The sequence below is a fragment of the Chanodichthys erythropterus genome, chromosome 19 (genome assembly GCF_024489055.1).
Source record: "Chanodichthys erythropterus isolate Z2021 chromosome 19, ASM2448905v1, whole genome shotgun sequence".
Classification (NCBI taxonomy): domain Eukaryota; kingdom Metazoa; phylum Chordata; class Actinopteri; order Cypriniformes; family Xenocyprididae; genus Chanodichthys; species Chanodichthys erythropterus.
This window is the reverse complement of record NC_090239.1, coordinates 2,016,263-2,039,093: the sequence shown is the minus strand read 5'-3', so window position 1 is coordinate 2,039,093 and position 22,831 is coordinate 2,016,263. Positions and strand designations below refer to the sequence as shown.

The 22,831-nt window shown below is 38.5% G+C and overlaps 1 protein-coding gene across 1 annotated transcript; it reads left to right on the top strand.

The window, feature by feature from the left end:
• On the top strand, positions 1 to 17,258 carry tbata (thymus, brain and testes associated). Its single transcript, XM_067370261.1, has 8 exons — positions 1 to 211; positions 3,263 to 3,410; positions 4,575 to 4,665; positions 6,117 to 6,287; positions 6,887 to 6,968; positions 10,674 to 10,827; positions 15,309 to 15,343; positions 17,209 to 17,258. The coding sequence occupies exons 1-8, from the start codon at positions 1 to 3 to the stop codon at positions 17,256 to 17,258; spliced, it is 942 nt and encodes a 313-aa protein (XP_067226362.1).
• The last annotated feature ends 5,573 nt before the right edge of the window (positions 17,259 to 22,831 follow it).

Here is a 22,831-nt window from a genome sequence, read left to right as displayed (position 1 = left end):
ATGGAGACATCAGATGAGCGGGTGAACGAAAGTCTGCCGAGGACAGGCCTGCGGAAGAGTCCTGAGTCTGTGCAACACGAGAAGCCGCTGTTTGAGAGCGCGGGCACGAGCAGGACCACCACTAGAGGCAGCCTTCGCTTCGGGACCCTCAGCCATCACTCCTTCTTCTCCAGACACAATCCTCATCCACACAGAGTCAGGCATTTGCAAGGTGAGCCGCTCCGGACACACAGACCTGTGTCAGTACTGTTATATTGGAACATTCAAAAATGTGTTCATGCTTATTTGTAATCTGTTCGGGTCAACCTGCTTTTTAAGTTCAGACGTGAAAATGCACTGAATCGCAGTGTGATTTCTGAGAAACGCTGTTGAAAGTGGATCAGACCGAGCACTGTAAGACACTTGTAGCCAATCAGCAGTAGGGTGTGTGTCCACTCATGATGGGGGAGGAGAGTGAGAGAGCCAATCAGCAGTAGGGGGTGTGTCCACTCATGATGGGGGAGGAGAGAGCGTGAACCAGTCAGCAGTAGGGGGCGTGTCCACTCATGATGGGGAGGAGAGGGAGCCAATCAGCAGTAGGGGGCGTGTCCACTCATTATGTGGGAGGAGAGAGTGAGTCAATCAGCAGTAGGGGGTGTGTCCACTCATGATGGGGGAGGAGAGAGCGTAGGGGGCGTGTCCACTCATGATGGGGAGGAGAGGGAGCCAATCAGCAGTAGGGGGCGTGTCCACTCATTATGTGGGAGGAGAGAGTGAGTCAATCAGCAGTAGGGGGTGTGTCCACTCATGATGGGGGAGGAGAGAGCGTGAACCAGTCAGCAGTAGGGGGCGTGTCCACTCATGATGGGGAGGAGAGGGAGCCAATCAGCAGTAGGGGGCGTGTCCACTCATTATGTGGGAGGAGAGAGTGAGTCAATCAGCAGTAGGGTGTGTGTCCACTCATGATGGGGGAGGAGAGTGAGAGAGCCAATCAGCAGTAGGGGGTGTGTCCACTCATGATGGGGGAGGAGAGAGCGTGAACCAGTCAGCAGTAGGGGGCGTGTCCACTCATGATGGGGAGGAGAGGGAGCCAATCAGCAGTAGGGGGCGTGTCCACTCATTATGTGGGAGGAGAGAGTGAGTCAATCAGCAGTAGGGGGTGTGTCCGATCATGATGGGGGAGGAGAGAGCGTGAACCAGTCAGCAGTAGGGGGCGTGTCCACTCATGATGGGGAGGAGAGGGAGCCAATCAGCAGTAGGGGGCGTGTCCACTCATTATGTGGGAGGAGAGAGTGAGTCAATCAGCAGTAGGGGGTGTGTCCACTCATGATGGGGGAGGAGAGAGCGTGAACCAGTCAGCAGTAGGGGGCGTGTCCACTCATGATGGGGAGGAGAGAGCGTGAACCAGTCAGCAGTAGGGGGCGTGTCCACTCATGATGGGGAGGAGAGGGAGCCAATCAGCAGTAGGGGGCGTGTCCACTCATTATGTGGGAGGAGAGAGTGAGTCAATCAGCAGTAGGGGGTGTGTCCACTCATGATGGGGGAGGAGAAAGAGTGAGCCAATCACCAGTAGGGGGTGTGTCCGCTCATTATGTGGGAGGAGAGTGAGCTAATCAGCAGTAAGGGGTGTGTCCACTCATTATGTGGGAGGAGAAAGAGTGAGTCAATCAGCAGCAGGGGGCGTGTCCACTCATGATGGGGGAGGAGAGAGAGTGAGCCAATCAGCAGTAGGGGGCGTGTCCACTCATTATGTGGGAGGAGAGAGAGTGAGCCAATCAGCAGTAGGGGGCGTGTCCACTCATGATGGGGGAGGAGAGAGAGTGAGCCAATCAGCAGTAGGGGGCGTGTCCACTCATTATGTGGGAGGAGAGAGAGTGAGCCAATCAGCAGTAGGGGGCGTGTCCACTCATTATGTGGGAGGAGAGAGAGTATTACATTTATTTTAAGCTGTTTTTATCTAAACATTTTCACAGACCCCCTGGTTTGAAAATTTCAGTTCTAGATGACACTATGAATACAAAATCAGGTGATATTAAAGCAATCATACTGAAACAAAGTGTATTTAATAGTTCATTAAACTTTTTTTTAACTCATACAATTTGCAAAAAAAAAACAATAAGGTCTCATTTGTTAACAGTATTCAGTACATTAACTGTCAATTAGCAATATGTTTAGAGCAATTATTAATCTTTGTTAATGTTAGTTAAATTAAATAAAAAAAATGTAATTCTTTACTGTTAACTTTTGATTTTTAAAAAATGTGTTAGTAAATGTTGAAATTCATAAATGCTGTTTATTGTTAGTTAAATGACACCTTTTTGTAAAGTGTTACTGAGATTTTTAGATCATTTCTATCATTTCATAGGTCTAGCAGCACCAGAAAAACAAAACAACTACTGTTTTAGTGCATGTATAATATGCAAAATACGATTGTCAAGCTCCTCAGATTTTCTCATATAGATTTGTTCAATACTAGATTTGTCATAGCCGTGCATTATTTTACTGTCAGAAAGTGCTGATGCATGAGTGAGCACTAAAAGATGTGAAGGTATATTTTGTGATAAATGCCTGAAAGGTTTCATCCAAAAACGTTATTTCTCACTCCTTTATCCTGCTGTCACAGCACTCGAGAATCAGTGGCGAGTAAAATCCCCCTGTAGCAGCAGAATCCTGACAGTCAAAGTATTTTGTGTGGTTTTATGCCTCATTAGCATAACAAAGCCAGCCGTATCTATCAGACGCCCTGTAGCCCGTCACGTGAGGAGAGTGGCAGCGTGTAAATCTGCTCGCTGAATGACTTTAATGGTGAGGTCCTGCATAAACAGACGTGCTTTTACCTCCTTGCGATCAAACACGACTGATTTACACACTTCACGCAGAGTTCTTCCCACTGAATATGTGCAGGTCTGTATTTGAAAACCCTCACCATTCTGCCCACAAGTTACTAATTTAGCCTGAAACATGATATGCAATTACTGTAAGATCGCAGCAACATCAGCCAATAGAATGAGCACAAAAAAGCCTCGGTCCAGATCGGTCTCTGTGGAAATCCATGCAACACACGGGCATCTTAGACCTCCATGCACCATCATCACAGCTGGTTTCTCTGACAGCCTTCCGATTGCAAGAACCTGTGATCATTTCCTTTAGCATCTGTTTAAAACTGACTTTTATACTGTGAACGATCCTGCAGCCACAGCAGGCGCTGTGTGAATCCGGGCCGGGGAGAGATGAAAGTCAAAGTTTGATCACATTTCAAGCACACGCTCTTTTCTTTCCGCAGGGTTGAATGGCAAGCCGGTTTGCATGGTGAATGATGACTGGTACGGCTTCACCCCTCTCTATCCGCATCCACTCATTAAAAGTCAAGTGTCTGCGAGTCGTTCAGCGGCGTTTCTCACACCTGAGGTCGGCTCTGGACCGCGAGCAGGTACAGATGAACATGAACGCTGAAGCTTTTGTGTCTTACAGGAATAGTTCATCCAAAAACTCACATTTCTGTCATCGTTTAATGTTGTGCCAAACACGTGACTTTCTTTATTCAGGGAGCAAAAAAGAAATAAATTGTATTGCATTGTATGATGTTATGAATAATTGTAACCACAGTTATTATAATGCTTATATTACGCTGTTAGAAAGTATAATGCATTAAAACACATGACAATTTGGGATGTAATTTGCAAATATTATGATGCATTTTAACATTGGTTAGAATTATTTATGAAAAGATATAATGCAATGCAACGGACATTATGAATACCGTTATAAAGGGCTTAAGTATGCTTACTTTGAATATTAAACTGTGATAAAACAAAGTATTTTAGCATAAAAATCACATTAAGATAATGAGAAACATGCATTATTTCTGGTGCGTCCAAATCAAGGTGCCTTTAAATGAGGTCAGTCGCTTCATGGCCTCTTGAATAAGGAAAGACCAAAATATCCAAACTGCTTATCAAGATTTGAAGGTGTAATTTAAAATGTATTTATTTTAGGGCTGTCAAATGATTAATCGTGATTAATCGCATACAAAATAAAAGTTTGAGTTTGCATAATATATGTGTGAGTACTGTGTATAATTAATATGTATATATAAATACACACAAATTAATGCATATATTTAAGAAAAATATGTTATTTATGAACAAAATATTTTTATTTATATATAATATAAATTATACATGTATTTGTATTTATATATACATATTACACACAGCACACCCAGGCAAACTCAAACTTCTATTTTGTATTTTTCACGATTAATCGTTTGTTAGCCCTAATTTATTTATATTTATTTTATATTTAATGCTTTTTTAAAAACAAAATTGCATAAGTTCAATATTTTGCATACAACCAAGATTACTGGAGTATGTTTTTCAGTCTTTGTACATAATTTCATGTTTAACTCAACCTAAACATCAAGTGTTAATTGGCATTTCTTTGCAATTATTTTGCATCCTACCCCATTTTTTTCAGTGCATCTACCAGACCACATTTAGAGGATCTTTAGAAAAATAGTTCTGTTTATTTATTTGCATCATCATCAGTGCTTGTTTTCTTGCCCTTTTTGCTCTCCTTCATCGCCCGTGTCTTTCCACAGCACTCATTTCTGAAAGCTGGCGTGAGGAACTGAAGGATTTGGCCACTAAAGTCAGTCTTTCAGCGGCCGCTGATGACAAGAGAGAGGTACTTGACCTTTTCTTTACTGTAGGCATCACAAATGACTAAAACACTGAGTGACGAATGAGAGCTGAAACTTCTCATCTTAAGTGTGAAGTGTTCAGGGAAGACCAACCGTCTTTATGATTCATCCACACACAAAGCGTTAAAGCTGCACTTTAGAAATGTAACACCCACATCAAACATCTTGTTACAGCTTTTCAATCGCAGTGGCACATTGTCAGAAAAGCAGGACCTTTGAGCACAATTCACACAATACAGATGTGACAACTGCTGCCTGTTCACACAGTGAAATCTGATTTCTTCAGATTCAAGGCCGCGATAAACTCACAACAAAGTTATTCGCTTAGAAATAAAACCGTCGCATTCTTTTGAAAATGTCCCGAGTCCTTCACATAAAAATCAGTCTACAGGCTTTCATACATAGACGACCCAGGAAGTCGTTTCAATACAAGTAGCTATGGAGTTTGGTCCTCTGTAGAGGACATTATTTTTGAGTGAATTTCTCTGAAATTATATTTGATAATTATATTTGATAATATTATATGTGAGCGAATTTCTCTGAAATGACTCTCTAGGAGGTCATGGGTTTGATTCCCAGGGAATGCAGTAACTCATAAAAACACTTTTAATTCAATGCAATTTGCGTTTGCCCAATGCATAAATGTAAACTTCTTTTTTTAGCATTTTATGTACCAGTTTTGTGTGCACATTTTTGATGCTGAAAACCCCTGATGCTGAATGAAGCAGATAAATTTGTAGAGGATATTATATTTGAGCGAATTTCTTCATATATTATGCAAATTAGAAACAGTGTATAGATACATTGTATATAAGGGCAAAATATGTTTATGGCCATTTTACACACATATTGCATAAAGCAAAATGGTGTATAAAAATTATTATTTTATTTATTTCATAACATAGTTAAGAATCATCTTTATACAAAATTTGGGGGAAAAAATTTAAATTTAAAAATTAAGTCCTGGTGTGCACTTCAAAAGACATAGTTTAACATATGAATAAAATACAATTTTTGAAAAATGTTATTTTTCCATTTTTTTCTTAAGCTCTCTAAAACAATGTAATGACATGAAAAAATACTTTTTTTTCTGGTCGTCAGGAGGATATAGCCCCTTTAACTTTTGTACAAAAAAATTCTAATTTTAAATGAATTGCCTATGAATTTGGTTTCAGTTGGGTTTATAAAAGTCAGATTTTGTGAAATGACTCTCTAGGTTTGATTCCCAGGGAATGCAGTAACTCATAAAAACACTTTCAATTCAATGCAATTTGCTTTTGCCTAATGCATAAATGTAAACTTCTTTTTTAGCATTATATGTACCAGTTTTGTGTGCACATTTTTGATTCTGGAAACCCCTGATGCTGAATGAAGCAGATAGATTTCACAGGAAAAGCCTGAACACTAAAGTGTTTGTCTGTGAATAAACTCAAAGAAACTCCGAGATGAGGAAGCTCCTCGCAGGAAGACGCAATATTCGGCGCAGTCCGGCCGGATCATCCCCGCCACGTCCTGGGGGGGGAAGAAACGCAGCAGCCGGACGTCACACAAACGCCTGGGGATGCAGCGATGGCAGACGCAGACGCTGGAAGGAGTGGAGCTCAAGGTGAAGCACATTTATCTGAACACATTCATGTCACAGTTTGATGGTTCAGTGAATGTGAACTCCAACTAGTTAGTACACTGTATTGGCATTTTTATTTCCTTTCCTTTTCCAGCTGAAAAAAAAAATTGCTTGAACATGTAAAGAACAAGCCTGGAAGATCAAGTTTGATTAGGCTGGTTTTTCAGCAGGGTTGTGACGAATAATCTTGGAATCACTTGATTCTACTACTAAAAGTTTATATTTCTACCCAAAACTGGATAAAAATTGCATTTGCTGAATTCAACATGCAACCTGATGTGGATAACCATATAGCCAACTACTGTTTAAAATGTCTATCGTCACATAAATATACTATGCAATCTATATACACTGCAGAATATAATAATAATCCATTCTGAGCGCAGCTCCTGAAGCTCTTCTTGTTTGCTCATTTTCAATTTAAGATACGGCGAATATGAAAACAGGACACGGACTGCATGCCAAAGAAATTTAATAAGCAAATCAAATATTTAATTACTATTTCATAATTTGAATATTTGGTTAGCTGGTTTTATCCTGCCCTGTGGGAATGAGCTGCTGACATCAGTCTTCTCTCTCAGGTGCTGGAGCTCTTGTGTCAGATCCTGCAGACCGATTCTCTCTCCATGGTTCAGCAGTGGCTTTTGCTGGCGAGTGACAAAGGTGAACACTTGCCCTTTCATTAGATCGATTAACCAAATAATTAACTGCTTTGAAGATCATTTAAAGACCTTTAGGGCCAGTTCACAACAATGATGAGAACTAGAACGATAACAGTAAAGATACACTTTAAAAATGATTCTGGGTTAAAAATAGCCCAAGTTGGGTTGAAAATGAACAAACCCAGCAGTTGGGTTAAATGTTTGCCTAACATGCTGGGTGTTTTTTTTTTTTTTTTTTAACTCAACTATTGTTTAAAAATTACTTTATGACCAGTTTATGCTGGAAATTAAAAATCAGACACATACTGTAATTTCTACACTCTAAAAAATGCTGGGTTAAAAACAACCCAAGTTGGGTTGAAAATGGACAAACCCAGCGACTGGGTTGTTTTAACCCAGCGGTTGGGTTAAATGTTTGCCTAACATGCTGGGTAGTTTTATTTAACCCAACTATTGTTTGAAAATGACTATATGGCTAGCTTAAAATGAATCTAAAATGAAATTAAAATGTTCATTTATTAAACATTAAACATTTTAATCAAGCAATACAGCCATTTTTAAACAATAGTTGGTTTAAATAAAACTACCCAGCATGTTAGGCAAACATTTAACCCAACCGCTGGGTTAAAACAACACAGTTGCTGGGTTTGTCCATTTTCAACCTAACTTGGGTTGTTTTTAACTCAGCATTTTTTAGAGTTTAGTTTTATTTAACTCAACTATTGTTTAACATTTACTATATTACTTGCTTGAAAGGATCCCAAAATAAGTTGGAATTTAACATTTATTAATTTGTTTAATAAATTAACATTTATAAAGTTTAATAAATAATAATTAAATAATAAAAATCTATACACTCAAAAAAATGCTGGGTTAAGAACAACCCAAGCTGGGTTAAATATGGACAAACCCAGTGATTGGGTTGTTTTAACTCAGCGGTTGGGTTAAATGTTTGTAGTTTTATTTAACTCAACTATTGTTTAAAAATGACTATATGTCTGGCTTAAAATGAGCCCAAAATATGTTGGAAATTAAAAATCAGACACATAATTACTAGAGGCAACAATAATAATCAAAAGATGAACATTCATTAAAAAGCAATTTAATACATGTTTATTATTTAATTATTATTAATTAAACATATTAATAAATGTTATTTTCCAACCTATTTTGGGTTCATTTTAAGTGATCAATAAAGTGATTTTTAAACATTAGTTGAGTTAAATAAATCTACCCAGCAGGTTGGGTTTAAGATTCAACCCAACAGCTGGGTCAAAACAACTCAATCGCTGGGTTTGTCCATTTTTAACCCAACTCGGGTTGTTTTTAACCCAGCATTTTTTAGAGTGTAAAATTGCTTATTAATAAATGTTCACCTTTTGATTATTACTGTTGCCTCTAGTAATTATGTGTCTGATTTTTAATTTCCAACATATTTTGGGTTCATTTTAAGCCATATAGGCATTTTTAAACAATAGTTGGGTTAAATAAAACTAGTTGAGTTAACCCAAACGCTGGGTTTGTCCGTATTTAACCCAACTTAATTCAAAATTTTTAGGGTGTATAGTTCTAAATATCCAGCTTTTTCCTAACAACTGTGTTTTAAATTATGGGAGGCACTTCTGGTTTGAGTTCCACTCAAAAGTCTGAAACAAATCTTAAGGTTGCGCTATAAATAATCTTTATCCTTCAGTTTGACTGAATGACCTGCAAAATTTCCGTCATGTACTATTTTCACATGTCAGGAGAATAAAGAAATACTTGTTATATAACAAGAATATCTATGGTAAGAGTTTTTTTCAGTCCTCTGAAATATTTTATTTCCTGGTATTCTCGCAGTATTCTTGCTGAAAAAGACAACATACACTATTTGTGGTCTGCTCTCCCAATTTACTTTGCGATATATGCCATGAATAATTCACTAGAATGCACTAAAAATATCTTGTTTTCTCCTCAAATCCTCACGTCTCTTTCCAGGTTTTATTCACACAGATGCTTTAAAATGTAAAATGTCTCTAAAGCAGCTAAATATTATATTTGTCGTCTGTCACAATGATGAAAATCACTTTGAATTATCAGGTAAATAACATTTTTGATTAAGGCAACGTTACATAATACAGACATATATTTTTACAGTGATATTTAACACGTCTGTAATATTGCATGGTCTGTTGTAGTCATTTATTAGGGTCAATGACGTGATGGGTCAAATTTTTGTCCAAAGGCCTTAATAATAATAAAAAACAAAGATATGACATCCAATGTATGTAAGGTAGTACAACTAGATCTCTTTTATTGAATCCAAAAGGTTTTAATTATATTTTGCACATATAAGGGTATTTTAAAGATTTTGAAGTGTCAAAAGGTCATTCGGTTTGACTGTCCAATACAGCCATTTCATTTGTGATTAAAATATCTTAAAATGTATATATTTTTTATTGTAGCATGATTTTATAACATCATATATAGTGCAAAATGTTAAAATTATGTTATGAGAAAGGATGTCCGGAAAAATGAATTTCATTGATGTCATTTGGAGTAACCAATATAAAGAGATTATTTTGCATCAAGTCATGTGGTCAGTATCATGTGACAGGATGTGACATCATTCAGACACCTGCACAGGATCACATGGTCATGAAGCAAAGTAACTAACTCTCTCTTAACTATTTGAATTCATGTTTTCACTTGATCCATATGCATGTCCCGAAACATCAGGTCATTCGGTGCAACCGCTATAAAACATGGAAAATGTTGTAATATTTTAAAAACTTGTACTAAATATAAAATGTTTGATTGTCCTTTGCTAGATATCAGCCTGTTAGCATTGTTTGAAAATATCGTCATTCTGTATAACCAAAAGTGTCATTCGGTAAAACCGAAATTCTGGTTAAACCGAATGACTTTTTTTGGTGACAAATTTTGTCCTTCTTGTAAAAAATGACAAAAGCAGTGTTAACTGATTATAAAAACCACATAATCTCATTGTTAATGAAACTTCAAAATTAATTGTATCTCAATTAGTTGTTTTTTTTACACTTTTTAAAAACCTCATTCGTCAATGACCCGTTAATGCTTTTACAGTTTTAAAAGTCCTTTTAATGTTTGTTACTTGAAAAGTGAGTAGAATAAATGTCATATCATTGTGGCTAATTTTTGAAAATGCTTATTATTGTGTTTACATTTCGCTGATTGTTTACAGCTTAACAGAAGTTACTCCCATAATTCACACAGAACGTCATGGGCCTTATAAAAAAGGCGGATAAAAGAACAGCAGAATCCACATCAATATTATAACAAATCACTTTCAGAACTATTTTTTCAATCTGATGAACAATAAAAACACTGACAGCCAATCAGAATCCGTCCTGCTTTAAGAGCTCGAGCTTTTCTGGCTTTAGAGTAACAAAGGCATAGTGTGCAAATAGTGGATTACTACATTTTAAAAGTTAAGTTCAACAAATTGTTATACATGAAGTAAAGTCAACTAAAAAGTGTTAGTTAGGACATTTTTGTGTGTGCATTTAATTTTTAATGAGAGAGTTAAATGTAATGATGTACTTCCTTCAAAATCATCACCACGAACATAACCGGTCAGCACATATTAGTTTCCATTATGAAAACATCTGTGAGTTTATATTTGGACACGGGCCGCTTGTAGATTCGTGTGCTAATGAAGGCTCATTAGATGTGTTTGTGGTGGCAGAGAAAGAGCTGGTTCAGGGGTTACTCCAGCAAGCCATGGCCGACACAAGCTCTCTGACCCAGCAGACGTCTGGATCCCCACTGCTGCCCTTGACGTCTGAAGCTCTGCCAGATCACATGTTCCTCAACTCGTCCATCAGCCAGAGAAAGACCAGGTGACTGTTTCTTGCAGGGTTTAGTGATGGTGTCTTACTATTTTTAGTAACACTGTTCCATCATAGTGAATTACTAGGAACGCATGAGTAATGCAAAATTAACATTCTTCACTGCAAAACATGTTTTTCTTACTTGGTATTTTTGTCTTGATTTTCCCGTAGCACTTTATTTAGTTTACTTGCGCACAAAAGTACTGAGTAGTGTAAGGTAACTACATGAGTTAAGTTCGGGTTTAGGGGCAAGTTCAGGGTTAGCACCTACTGTACATAGTGTCTTTATAACTACAATAAGTACACAGTATGTTAATGCAAATCAGGACTGTAAAATAAAGTGTAATTACAAAGTACAATGTACTTATGCAGTAATTATAATAACTGGGTAATAACTAGGTAGTAGCTCTGAACCTACCCCTAAACCTTACCCCTGTAGTTGCCAGTATTTTCTTAGGTAAGTACACTGTAAGTACATGTACTGTGAAATAAAATTCAACCTGTTTTCCAGTACAAATATCTAAACTTTCTTAAAGCTGCTGTCTGTCACTTGTTTTTGGTTAAAAATTACCCCAAAATTATTTTAACCAGCCAGTTTTCAAAACTATCTCCTTACCTTAGCCCGATTCACAAAGGTAAGCTTGTAATTAGAGATGCACAGATACTACATTTCTCCACCGATACTGAAAGCTGATTTTTCAAAGTGATATCTGCCGATAACGATACCGATAGTCAATTATTCAGAGTGAAATCTACCGATAAGGATACAATAGTTAATTATTCAGGGTGATATCTGCCGATACCGATAGCGGATTATTCAGAGTGATATCTGCCGATAACAATACAATAGCCGATTATTCAGAGTGATATCTGCAGATACCGATAGTTGATTATTCAGAGTGATATATGCCGATACCAATAGCCGATTATTCAGAGTGATATCTGCCGATACCAATAGTCGATTATTCAGAGTGATATTTGCTGAATACCGATACCAATAGCCGATTATTCAGAGTGATATCTGCAGATACCGATAGTCGATTATTCAGAGTGATATCTGCCGAATACCGATACCAATAGCCGATAATTCACAGTGATATCTGCCGAATACCGATACCAATAGTCGATTATTCAGAGTGATATCTGCAGATACCGATAGTCGATTATTCAGAGTGATATTTGCTGAATACCGATACCAATAGCCGATTATTCAGAGTGATATCTGCCGATACCGATAGTTGATTATTCAGAGTGATATCTGCAGATACCGATAGTCGATTATTCAGAGTGATATCTGCCGAATACCGATACCAATAGCCGATTATTCAGAGTGATATCTGCAGATACCGATAGTCGATTATTCAGAGTGATATCTGCCGAATACCGATACCAATAGCCGATAATTCACAGTGATATCTGCCGAATACCGATACCAATAGCCGATTATTCAGAGTGATATCTGCAGATACCGATAGTCGATTATTCAGAGTGATATCTGCAGATACCGATAGTCGATTATTCAGAGTGATATCTGCCGAATACCGATACCAATAGCCGATTATTCAGAGTGATATCTGCCAATAGCAATAGTCGATTATTCAGAGTGATATTTGCCAATATGATAGTTGATTATTCAGAGTGATATCTGCCGATACCGATAGTCGATTATTCAGAGTGATATTTGCCAATATGATAGTTGATTATTCAGAGTGATATCTGCCGATACCAATAGCCAATTATTCAGAGTTATATCTGCCGATACCGATAGTTGATTATTCAGAGTGATATATGCCGATACCAATAGTTGATTATTCAGAGTGATATATGCCAATATGATAGTTGATTATTCAGAGTGATATCTGCCGAATACCGATACCAATAGCCGATTATTCAGAGTGATATCTGCCGATACCGATAGTTGATTATTCAGAGTGATATCTGCCGATACCGATAGTTGATTATTCAGAGTGATATATGCCGATACCGATAACAATACCAATAGCCGATTATTCAGAGTGATATCTGCCAATACCAATAGTCGATTATTCAGAGTGATATCTGCCAATACCAATAGTCGATTATTCAGAGTGATATGTGCCGATACCGATAACAATACCGATAGCCGATTATTCAGAGTGATATCTGCCAATACCAATAATCGATTATTCAGAGTGATATCTGCCGAATACCGATACCAATAGCTGATTATTCAGAGTGATATCTGCCAATATGATAGTTGATTATTCAGAGTGATATATGCCGATACCAATAGTCGATTATTCAGAGTGATATTTGCTGAATACCGATACCAATAGCCGATTATTCAGAGTGATATCTGCCAATATGATAGTTGATTATTCAGAGTGATATCTGCCGATACCAATAGTCGATTATTCAGAGTGATATTTGCTGAATACCGATACCAATAGCCGATTATTCAGAGTGATATCTGCCGATACCGATAGTTGTTTATTCAGAGTGATATCTGCCGATACCGATAGTTGATTATTCAGATTGATATCTGCCGATACCGATAACAATACCAATAGCCGATTATTCAGAGTGATATCTGCCAATACCAATAGTCGATTATTCAGAGTGATATGTGCCGATACCGATAACAATACCGATAGCCGATTATTCAGAGTGATATCTGCCAATACCAATAATCGATTATTCAGAGTGATATCTGCCGAATACCGATACCAATAGCTGATTATTCAGAGTGATATCTGCCGATATGATAGTTGATTATTCAGAGTGATATCTGCCGATACGAAAGTTGATTATTCAGAGTGATATATGCCGATACCGATAGTTGATTATTCAGAGTGATATCTGCCGATACCGATAGTTGATTATTCAGAGTGATATATGCCGATACCGATAGTTGATTATTCAGAGTGATATATGCCGATACCAATAGCCGATTATTCAGAGTGATATCTGCCGATACGATAGTTGATTATTCAGAGTGATATCTGCCGATACCGATAGTTGATTATTCAGAGTGATATCTGCCGATACCGATAGTTGATTATTCAGAGTGATATATGCCGATACCGATAGTTGATTATTCAGAGTGATATATGCCGATACCGATAGTTGATTATTCAGAGTGATATATGCCGATACCAATAGCCGATTATTCAGAGTGATATCTGCCGATACGATAGTTGATTATTCAGAGTGATATCTGCCGATACCGATAGTTGATTATTCAGAGTGATATCTGCCGATACCGATAGTTGATTATTCAGAGTGATATATGCCGATACCAATAGTTGATTATTCAGAGTGATATCTGCCGATACCGATAGTTGATTATTCAGAGTGATATATGCCGATACCGATAGTTGATTATTCAGAGTGATATATGCCGATACCAATAGTTGATTATTCAGAGTGATATATGCCGATACCGATAGTTGATTATTCAGAGTGATATATGCCGATACCAATAGCCAATTATTCAGAGTGATATCTGCCGATACGATAGTTGATTATTCAGAGTGATATCTGCCGATACGATAGTTGATTATTCAGAGTGATATCTGCCGATACCGATAGTTGATTATTCAAAGTGATATCTGCCGATACCGATAGTTGATTATTCAGAGTGATATATGCCGATACCGATGACAATACCAATAGCCGATTATTCAGAGTGATATCTGCCGATAGTTGATTATTCAAAGTGATATCTGCCGATAGTTGATTATTCAGAGTGATATCTGCCGATACCGATAACAATACCGATAGCCGATTATTCAGAGTGATATCTGCCAATATGATAGTTGATTATTCAAAAGTGATATCTGTCGATACCAATAGCCGATTATTCAGAGTGATATCCGCCGATACCGATAGTTGATTATTCAGAGTGATATATGCCGATACCGATAACAATACCGATAGTTGATTATTCAGAGTGATATCTGCCAATATGATAGTTGATTATTCAGAGTGATATATGCCGATACCGATAACAATACCGATAGTTGATTATTCAGAGTGATATCTGCCGAATACCGATACCAATAGTTGATTATTCAGAGTGATATCTTTATTCTTAACTTTCTGAATGGTATTTATTCATATAATTACTATTTAACATCAAACTTGTTTCTTAGCATTTTCTTTACACAACGCCCAAATGGAGTGCATTTTCTTGTCCTCTTTTTATTGACAGGATATACTGACCTAACTATCGGATGTTTTTAAACTATTGCCTGATAGCTGAAAGTGTGAAAATTTAATTTTATAGGCCAATAATTGGTTTTATTGTTGCATCTCTACTTGTGATATTACTTGTTTTAACTTTTCCGAACAGAAATGGCAACTGATTTACAGTAGTGTGATGTTTCTGTGCAGTTATTTATTAGTGATGGAACAATATTCTAAAGTCTTACCCTATTTTTAGCAGTGTGTGATCATATGACTATCCTTATGAGGCTTTCTGAATGTTTATTTTCTGTCCTTTTGCATAGTTCTCATCTCGCAGAGGCGTTACAGAACAAACCAGGTAAGGTTTCTCTGCTCTGAGTTGATGTGCTCAGATGTATTGTCCACTGATGTGTGTCATGTGAACTGAAGCGTTATTAATACACCATTGTTGTCAGTGTGAGAGGGTACACACCACTGAGTTCATGACTTGACGTGAGCAGCAGTTTGGCAGAGAACAGTAATATTGCTCGCAGCTTTTATTAAAACACAATTTGGTTCAGTTTCAAAATTTAGTAAGCTTCCTGGCTGTTTGCCGCCTACATTAGGGTTCTTCATTCCTGGTTCTTGAGAGCCACTTTCCAGCTGAGTTTCATTGCAAATGTGCTCAAAAACACCTGGCACACCTCGATAAGTTGATCTAAGTGCAGCTGGTACAAGACTCTGTTGGAAAAATGTCTGCCTTCTGTTTTTGCCTTGGTTTGCGGTCTGGATGAGTCGACACTAGTAGTCAGATTTTGGTCAGTTGGAGTTTTTGCAGAATTTCACAGAAATCGCATATAGCATAATGTTCTCAGGATGTTCTCGAAATGTTCTCAGAATGGTTTTTGGAATGTTCTTAGAATGTTCTCGAAATGTTCTCAGGGTGTTCTCGGAATGTTCTCAGAATGTTTTTTTGGAATGTTCTCAGAATGTACTAGGAATGTTCTCAATTTATTTTGGAATGTTCTCAGGATGTTCAAGGAATGTTTTCAAAATGTTTTTGTTGAGTGTTCTCAGAATTTTCTCGGAATGTTCTCAGGGTGTTTTTTGGGATGTTCTCAGAACGTTTTTTTTTTTTGGGGGGGGGGGGGGTGTTTTCACAATGTTTTTTTTGTGGATGTTCTCGGAATCTTCTCAGGATGTTCTCGGAATGTTCTTGGGATATTCTCGGAATGTTTTCAGGATGTTTTTTTGAATGTTCTCAGAATGTTCTCGTAATTTTTTTCTCTTAGACTTACACATGTTTTTCCTCTGTAACCATTTTCAAAATCAGCAATGATGCCTAGTGTTCAGAAGTGTCAAAAGTGTCTCATTAAATCAAAATTCATGTTTTGTGGTTTATTGTTAATGTCTGTATGTTATATGACAAGCAGATATGCCCTCTAGTCTAATATCAGATAGTAAATAATGATTGATGGCTGTGATGTGATTTGAAGTGCATTTCACCTTGAAGAAAGAACTTGTTTGATGTTAAAAATAGAGTGGTGAGTCTGTATATACTATGATAAATAAGATATTTTGAAAGTAGTTGAAGCTGGAATCAATAGAACTCTGTCCACTACACACAGAGATCAGATTGTGGGAAACAAGCTGAGTGCTTCTGTCTGTGGTTACTATAGTAACATATATTACAGCTAAATGGCTAGCAGTACATATCAGCCCAGACTGCTGCTCTTCAAATGACTGCTCAAGCTCAAATGACTGATGTCACACTCTCTGGATATTTTCAGAATGTTCTCAGTATGTTCTCAGTGTTCTCAAAATGTTCTCAGAATGTTCTCAAAATGGTCTCAGGGTGTATTCAGAATTTTCTCAGTATGTTCTCAAAATGTTCTCAAGATGTTTTCAGGATGTTCTCAATGTTCTCAGAATGTTCTCAAAATGGTCTCAGGATGTTCTCAAAATGTTCTCAGGATGTTTTCAGAATGTTCTCAGGATGTTCTCAAAATGTTCTCAAGATGTTTTTAGGATGTTCTCAAAATGTTCTCAGTATGTTCTCAGTGTTCTTGGAATGTTCTTATAATGATCTCAGGGTGTTCATAGAATGTTCTTACAATGTTCTCAAATGTTCTTATAATGTTCTCATGATGCTTTCAGGATGTTTTTAGATAATTTTCAGGATCTTCTCAAAATCTCCTCAGAATGTTCTGTTATCGTCTCTGAGCATTTTTCTTTCCTTTCCAGAGCGGATCGGAGAGGCAGAAGTTCTCACGCTGTACCCAGAAGACACATAACACCGCTTCAGCCATCACCACAACATCAACATCATATTAATGTCATGTTGCTGAATTAGTTTGCTCTTTTAGCAGTTATATTATTGCAATCATCATAGTGTAATGCAATGTTTATTTTTCACTTATTGCTAATAAAGCATATACAAAGATATTTGCATAAATGTTTAATTTATTTTCTGTGGGAGTCACATCTCGTGTGTGATGCCGTGAGTCAGGCAGTAAATGAAACAATTTACACTTACATTTAATCATTTAGCAGACTCTTTTATCCACAGCGGCTTACAAATGAGAGCAACAGAAGCAATCAAACCAACAAGTGGGCAACAGTATGCGAGTGCTGTCAAGTCCCAGTTTTGGATGAGCTATTTCTTTATGCATATCATAGTCCAAACAATATTGGTCTTGCATTGACATCATGTGAATATATCTGATGTATGATTGCAGCAAATCTGAGACACTGTCGATGTTTGATTAGAGAATCTGGAGACTTTGGCGAACATCTCAATTTAATCTCCTCGCTGTCCAAGACAAACAATTGAGATATTCAAGAGTTTATCTTATTTCCCATGAGCGAGTTGGTCAGCAGCTGCTGTTGATCTGCTTCTGATTCTCAATAAGTGTATCCATGGTGACAAACTCAGGCGTTCTCGCGTGTGTTACACTGTTGCCAAAATAAGAACTGATTTCCAAAAGAAATTTCTTTTACAGCAAATTGAAAATCACTGAAAAGCTCAATCATGCTATTAACATTGTGAAATGAGAACTGCTCTTTCCCCGTGTAATGGAGGGTTGTCATTTTCACCCTTTCATTCCTATTCATGTGCCATTATTCCAGACTGTATAATTATCATAATTCCCTCTGTAATGAGGTGGCAGTTTCTGTGTGATTTTGGGGGAGTGCATGATGTAATCTTTACAGCGAAGCATGAATGTTTTATTCTTTCTTTAATTGAATTGCCAATTTCTAAACTGTAGCTCACAGATGCAATCAGAGCAAATGCTGTGAAGATATCAGAAGACAGCACAGAAATAAAACCTTGTTGCACGAATCCCTCACATTACTGAACTGCATTAGTGAAAAAGCATCTGGCAGTGCATTGAAGTCTTTCACATTTATTCACACAAGGCATATATAGACTTGAATATAGTGCATGCACAAGTCATATATCATCTTTGGCTGAATTATTAATGTTCACAGGTTGTATTTGTAAGATTGCACCTCCTAAGGGAACTTGTTTGAGTCCCATACAGCACATCTAATGATCCAAACAAATGTGGCGTATAATGATGACATTTGTGTCTTGAAATTGCCTTTTTGAGCTTTCACACACAGCTTGTGTTTGTCTGCGTGATGCGCCCTCGGTAGTGCACACTTAAACACACACACTAAACTCACTCTCAGATTCAGTGTCAGGCACAAATCTCTTCTGACCGTGGCAGCAGCAGGAGATGCAGATCATTTGCCATATGTTGTAAATCTTATATTGAAAGCTTCTAGAACTGACTACAAGATCTCAGGGATTGAACCTGTCAGTTTTATCATTAATATGTGCATGTGAAACACAGCTGCTTGATGTATGATTGACTCTCTTTCAAAGAATGTTAAATAATATCTGAAGTTATTCATGGGTGAATCTCAAGATACCTGTCAGGAACAGCTCATTTACAGTAGTGACTGTGATTTCTCAAGAAGGGTTTTAACAGTTTTATTCAGTATCATGCAGGAATATTTAATTGAAAAGCTTCTATTTCAGCAGGGAAGCGACTACAGGATATCGGGGATTAAACCTGTCAGTTGCATTGCTGCGACATTAATATGCACATGTGAAATGCTCTTTAATAGCTGCTGGATAATTGACTCCCTTTCAAATAATGATAAATAATGGAAAATTGGCGATGGAAGGAATGTAAACATGAAATAAAATTGGACTCCTGCGCACCACAGAAACGTGTGCGCAGCCATTTTTCCATTAGCTCTGTATGGCATCGTTGTCAAAGAATAATAAGCTGTTGTAATGGATTTACTTGTTGTAGAGTTAATTAAACTTATCATAAGCATTGTAATGTTTAATGCAGATTTTAAAAATCGCTGTAGAAATACAAACCGGAAGTCAGAAGACAATGAGCGCAGCGCTGAAAAGGGGTGGGGCTACATAAGGTAAGGGAAGTTTGTCCTTTTTCATGTGACCACAGAATGAGCTCTTACATAGGTGTGCCAAATTTGGTGAAAATATCTCATTCTGTTCACGAGTTATAGCCATTTTAGTAAAAGCGGCTCCGCCCACTTTGAACGTTTTGGCGGCCCTTAATTGATCACTTTTTTTGATCATTATTGACAATCAGACTCTGGAGAATCTTGCTGCACTGATTTGGTTCCGATCAGACCAAAAACCTAAGACTAGTTAGCAAAAGTAGTTTTTTCAAAAAATTCAAAATACCCGACATTTTAGATTCTGAAGCATGCATTTTGTCCATCTTAAGTTTTTGTACTTTTGACCGCTGTGGCGCCCCGGAAGTTTGATTAATGCTTTGGCAAGGTTCTCTCCAATATATTGTATGTAACATTAATAGAATGTTAATTCAATGTTAATTCTCTTTTTTTTTTTTACTTAGATTTTTTTAAATGTTTCAGAATGTTGAGAGAACTTTAAAAAGTAACATTCTTATAATGTTTAAAGAATGATAAAATGGAATGTTCAAGAACATTTAAAAATGTAATGTTATGAACGTGCAAAGAATATTCAGAAATACTCTTTTCATAACTTACACCTATTGAGGTCATCGTTTGTTTTTTTTTGTCAGAAATACTGCTGTAATAAAAACAAATAAACAAAATAATATATGTTCCTAGCTAACAGGGAACGTTTTCTCAAAGTTATGAACAAACATTCTTCTGATAACGTTACGCCCCGGGTTACTTCACTGTAACCCTGTTCCCTGAAAAGGCGGGAACGAGAAGCTGCGCTTTATTTAGCGCTATGGGAACGTCTTTAGTCGTGACCAGCTGTGAATATATGTGTAAAACAACGTCAATTAAATTGACCTATATTTATAGCCTTGCGTGACGTCATTGGAATGCGTCGTAGCGAGGCTATAATTAGATGATCCACCTGTGCATCAGCAGATATTTTGTCTGAAGAGCAGTCCAGGGACATCTCAGTGCGGCAAAGAAGCGCAGCTTCTCGTTCCCGCCTTTTCAGGGAACAGGGTTACAGTGAAGCAACCCGGGGCGTTCCCTTTCAAAGGCTACACTCTAAGCTGCGCTTTATTTAGCGCTATGGGAACGAGAATACCCACGCCGCCGCACTGTGTGTCCGGACCCCCTGGCTGTGAAGTGTGTCACAAGCACAGAGAGTCTCAGACACTAGCTTGTGATGTAGACTCAAGGACATGAGAGCCCGGAGTGACATGAACATCCAAACTATAAAACCTTATGAATGTGTGCGGAGAGGACCAACCTGCCGCATCACAAACATTTTGTAAGGGGCGCACCCCGCCAAAGCTCTAGAAGAGGCAACCCCCCTGGTGGAATGAGCCCTGATGCCCGTTGGCGAAGTATGACCACGCGCCTCATAGGCAAGGGCAATAGCATCTCTCACCCAATGTGACATGGTCTGTTTCGTGGCAGCCGCACCCCTGTTATGGCCGCCATGACAAACAAACAGTTGCTCTGACTTACGCCACTGGCTAGTGCGGTGGACATAAGTCTGAAGAGCAAGGACTGGACACAGTCTGTGAAGTCTCTCCTGATCCGGCGTTGTGAACGGCGGAGGGCAGAAGGCTTCAAGGGTGACCGGATGCAAGTTCGAGAAAGGAACTTCAGGTAGATAGTCAGGATGAGGATGCAAAATAGCTTTCACCATACCTGGGGCAAAGTCTAAGCAGGATGGCACAATGGACAGAGCCTGCAGATCCCCAATTCTTTTCAAAGAAGTTATAGCCATAAGAAAGACCATTTTCAGAGTTAACAGTTTGTCAGAAACTGACCCTAATGGTTCAAAGGGGGTCTCAACCAGGCCGTCAAGGACTACTGCTAGGTCCCATGAAGGGATCCTGGTTCTAGAAGGGGGTTTAAGCCGCCTAGCTCCTCGAACGAAGCGAGAGAGCAGGACATGCTTGCCCAAAGGCACCCCGTCGATCAGAGCGTGGCAAGCCGAGAGAGCGGCCACATAAACCCTGAGAGTGGCGGGGCATGTACCTGTCGATAACTTTTCCTGCAGGAAGTCCAGAACTGTAGCAACTTGGCAGTTTACTGGATCTGCATTGTGTGCAATACACCATCTTTCAAAGACACCCCATTTGTTGGCATAACTTGCTCTAGTAGAGGGAGCTCTAGCATTTAAAATAGTCTCGATAACTTCAAGTGAAAGCCCTGTGTCCCTCAGTTGGTTCCCCTCAGGGCCAAACATGAAGATTGGGGGCGCATGCGCAAGTGCTGACCCCAGACACTGGTGTGCTCGTGTGTTTGCTTGCTTGTTTGTTTGTTTTAAACTGTTCAAACAGTCCACGTTTTAAAAGCAATATGCTTTTTAAGATAATCGTTGTGTTCTGGATTCTAAAATGCGCTATAGACTGTGTGTCTGCGTTGGAAGATGGAGTGGATTTGGGAAATCTAAGGAACAATGGATTAATGAGGACAATGTTTTACAGCCGCGAAGATCTGTTGAGATTCCGACACAATGTTAGAACCCCACCAAAGTTCTTTCATGAACCTTCCGAAATAGTTTGTTCCATCCACACAACAAACAGAAAGAAGAAAACAAAACGGAGGGGCTCTAGAGGCGGAATCCGAAACAGACTTAAATCTCGCGGCAGTCGGTTTCCTCTTCCTACAATAACTTTAACTAATGCTCGCTCGCTTCAAAATAAAATGCTTGAACTTACAGCATTGGTGAAATACAACAGAGATTTTAAAAGAGCTAACCTGATCTGCATTACGGAGACATGGCTGACGGAGGCGATCGACAACATACACTTGGAAGGATACTCATTAATCCGTCTGGACCGCGACAGTGCCAAGTCAACTAAAACAATCGGAGGAGGACTGTGTATGTTTGTTAGTAGCAGGTGGGCGAATAATATTACGGTACGTGAAACACATTGCTCTGCTCACTATGAACTATTGACTGTGTCTTTGAGGCCATACTACTTGCCTCGCGAATTCGGACAAATAACAGTTATCTTAGTCTATGTGCCAGGACCAAACTTTGCACTTGCTGCTGAATGCATAGCTGCTAGTTACAACAGAGCGCTTTGCAATTCTGCCGATGACCCAGTCTTCTTGCTTGGAGATTTTAATAAATGCAACGTATCTACGCTGTTGCCAAATCTTGAGCAATATGTAACCTGTCCGACAAGACTGGTTAAGACTCTGGACAAATGCTTTGGTAATGTGGAAGGTGCATATGTGCCAAAGCTATATCCACCTCTGGGACGTTCGGATCACAACGTTATTCATCTGTTACCAAAATACAGGCAGCTTTTAAAGAGGATCAAGCCTGCCGTTCAGCAGGTTCAAACGTGGTCCAGGGACGAAATAGAAAAGCTAAGAGGCTGTTTTGAGTGCACTGAAT

What these genes read in the sequence shown, in the direction of transcription:
- tbata (XM_067370261.1), top strand. Translation starts at nt 1, where the DNA reads ATGGAGACATCAGATGAGCGGGTGAACGAAAGTCTGCCGAGGACAGGC. An exon ending in CAGAGTCAGGCATTTGCAAG is followed by an intron (nt 212 to 3,262) that starts GTGAGCCGCTCC and finishes TTCTTTCCGCAG; the next exon opens with GGTTGAATGGCAAGCCGGTT. An exon ending in GGCTCTGGACCGCGAGCAGG is followed by an intron (nt 3,411 to 4,574) that starts TACAGATGAACA and finishes CCCGTGTCTTTC; the next exon opens with CACAGCACTCATTTCTGAAA.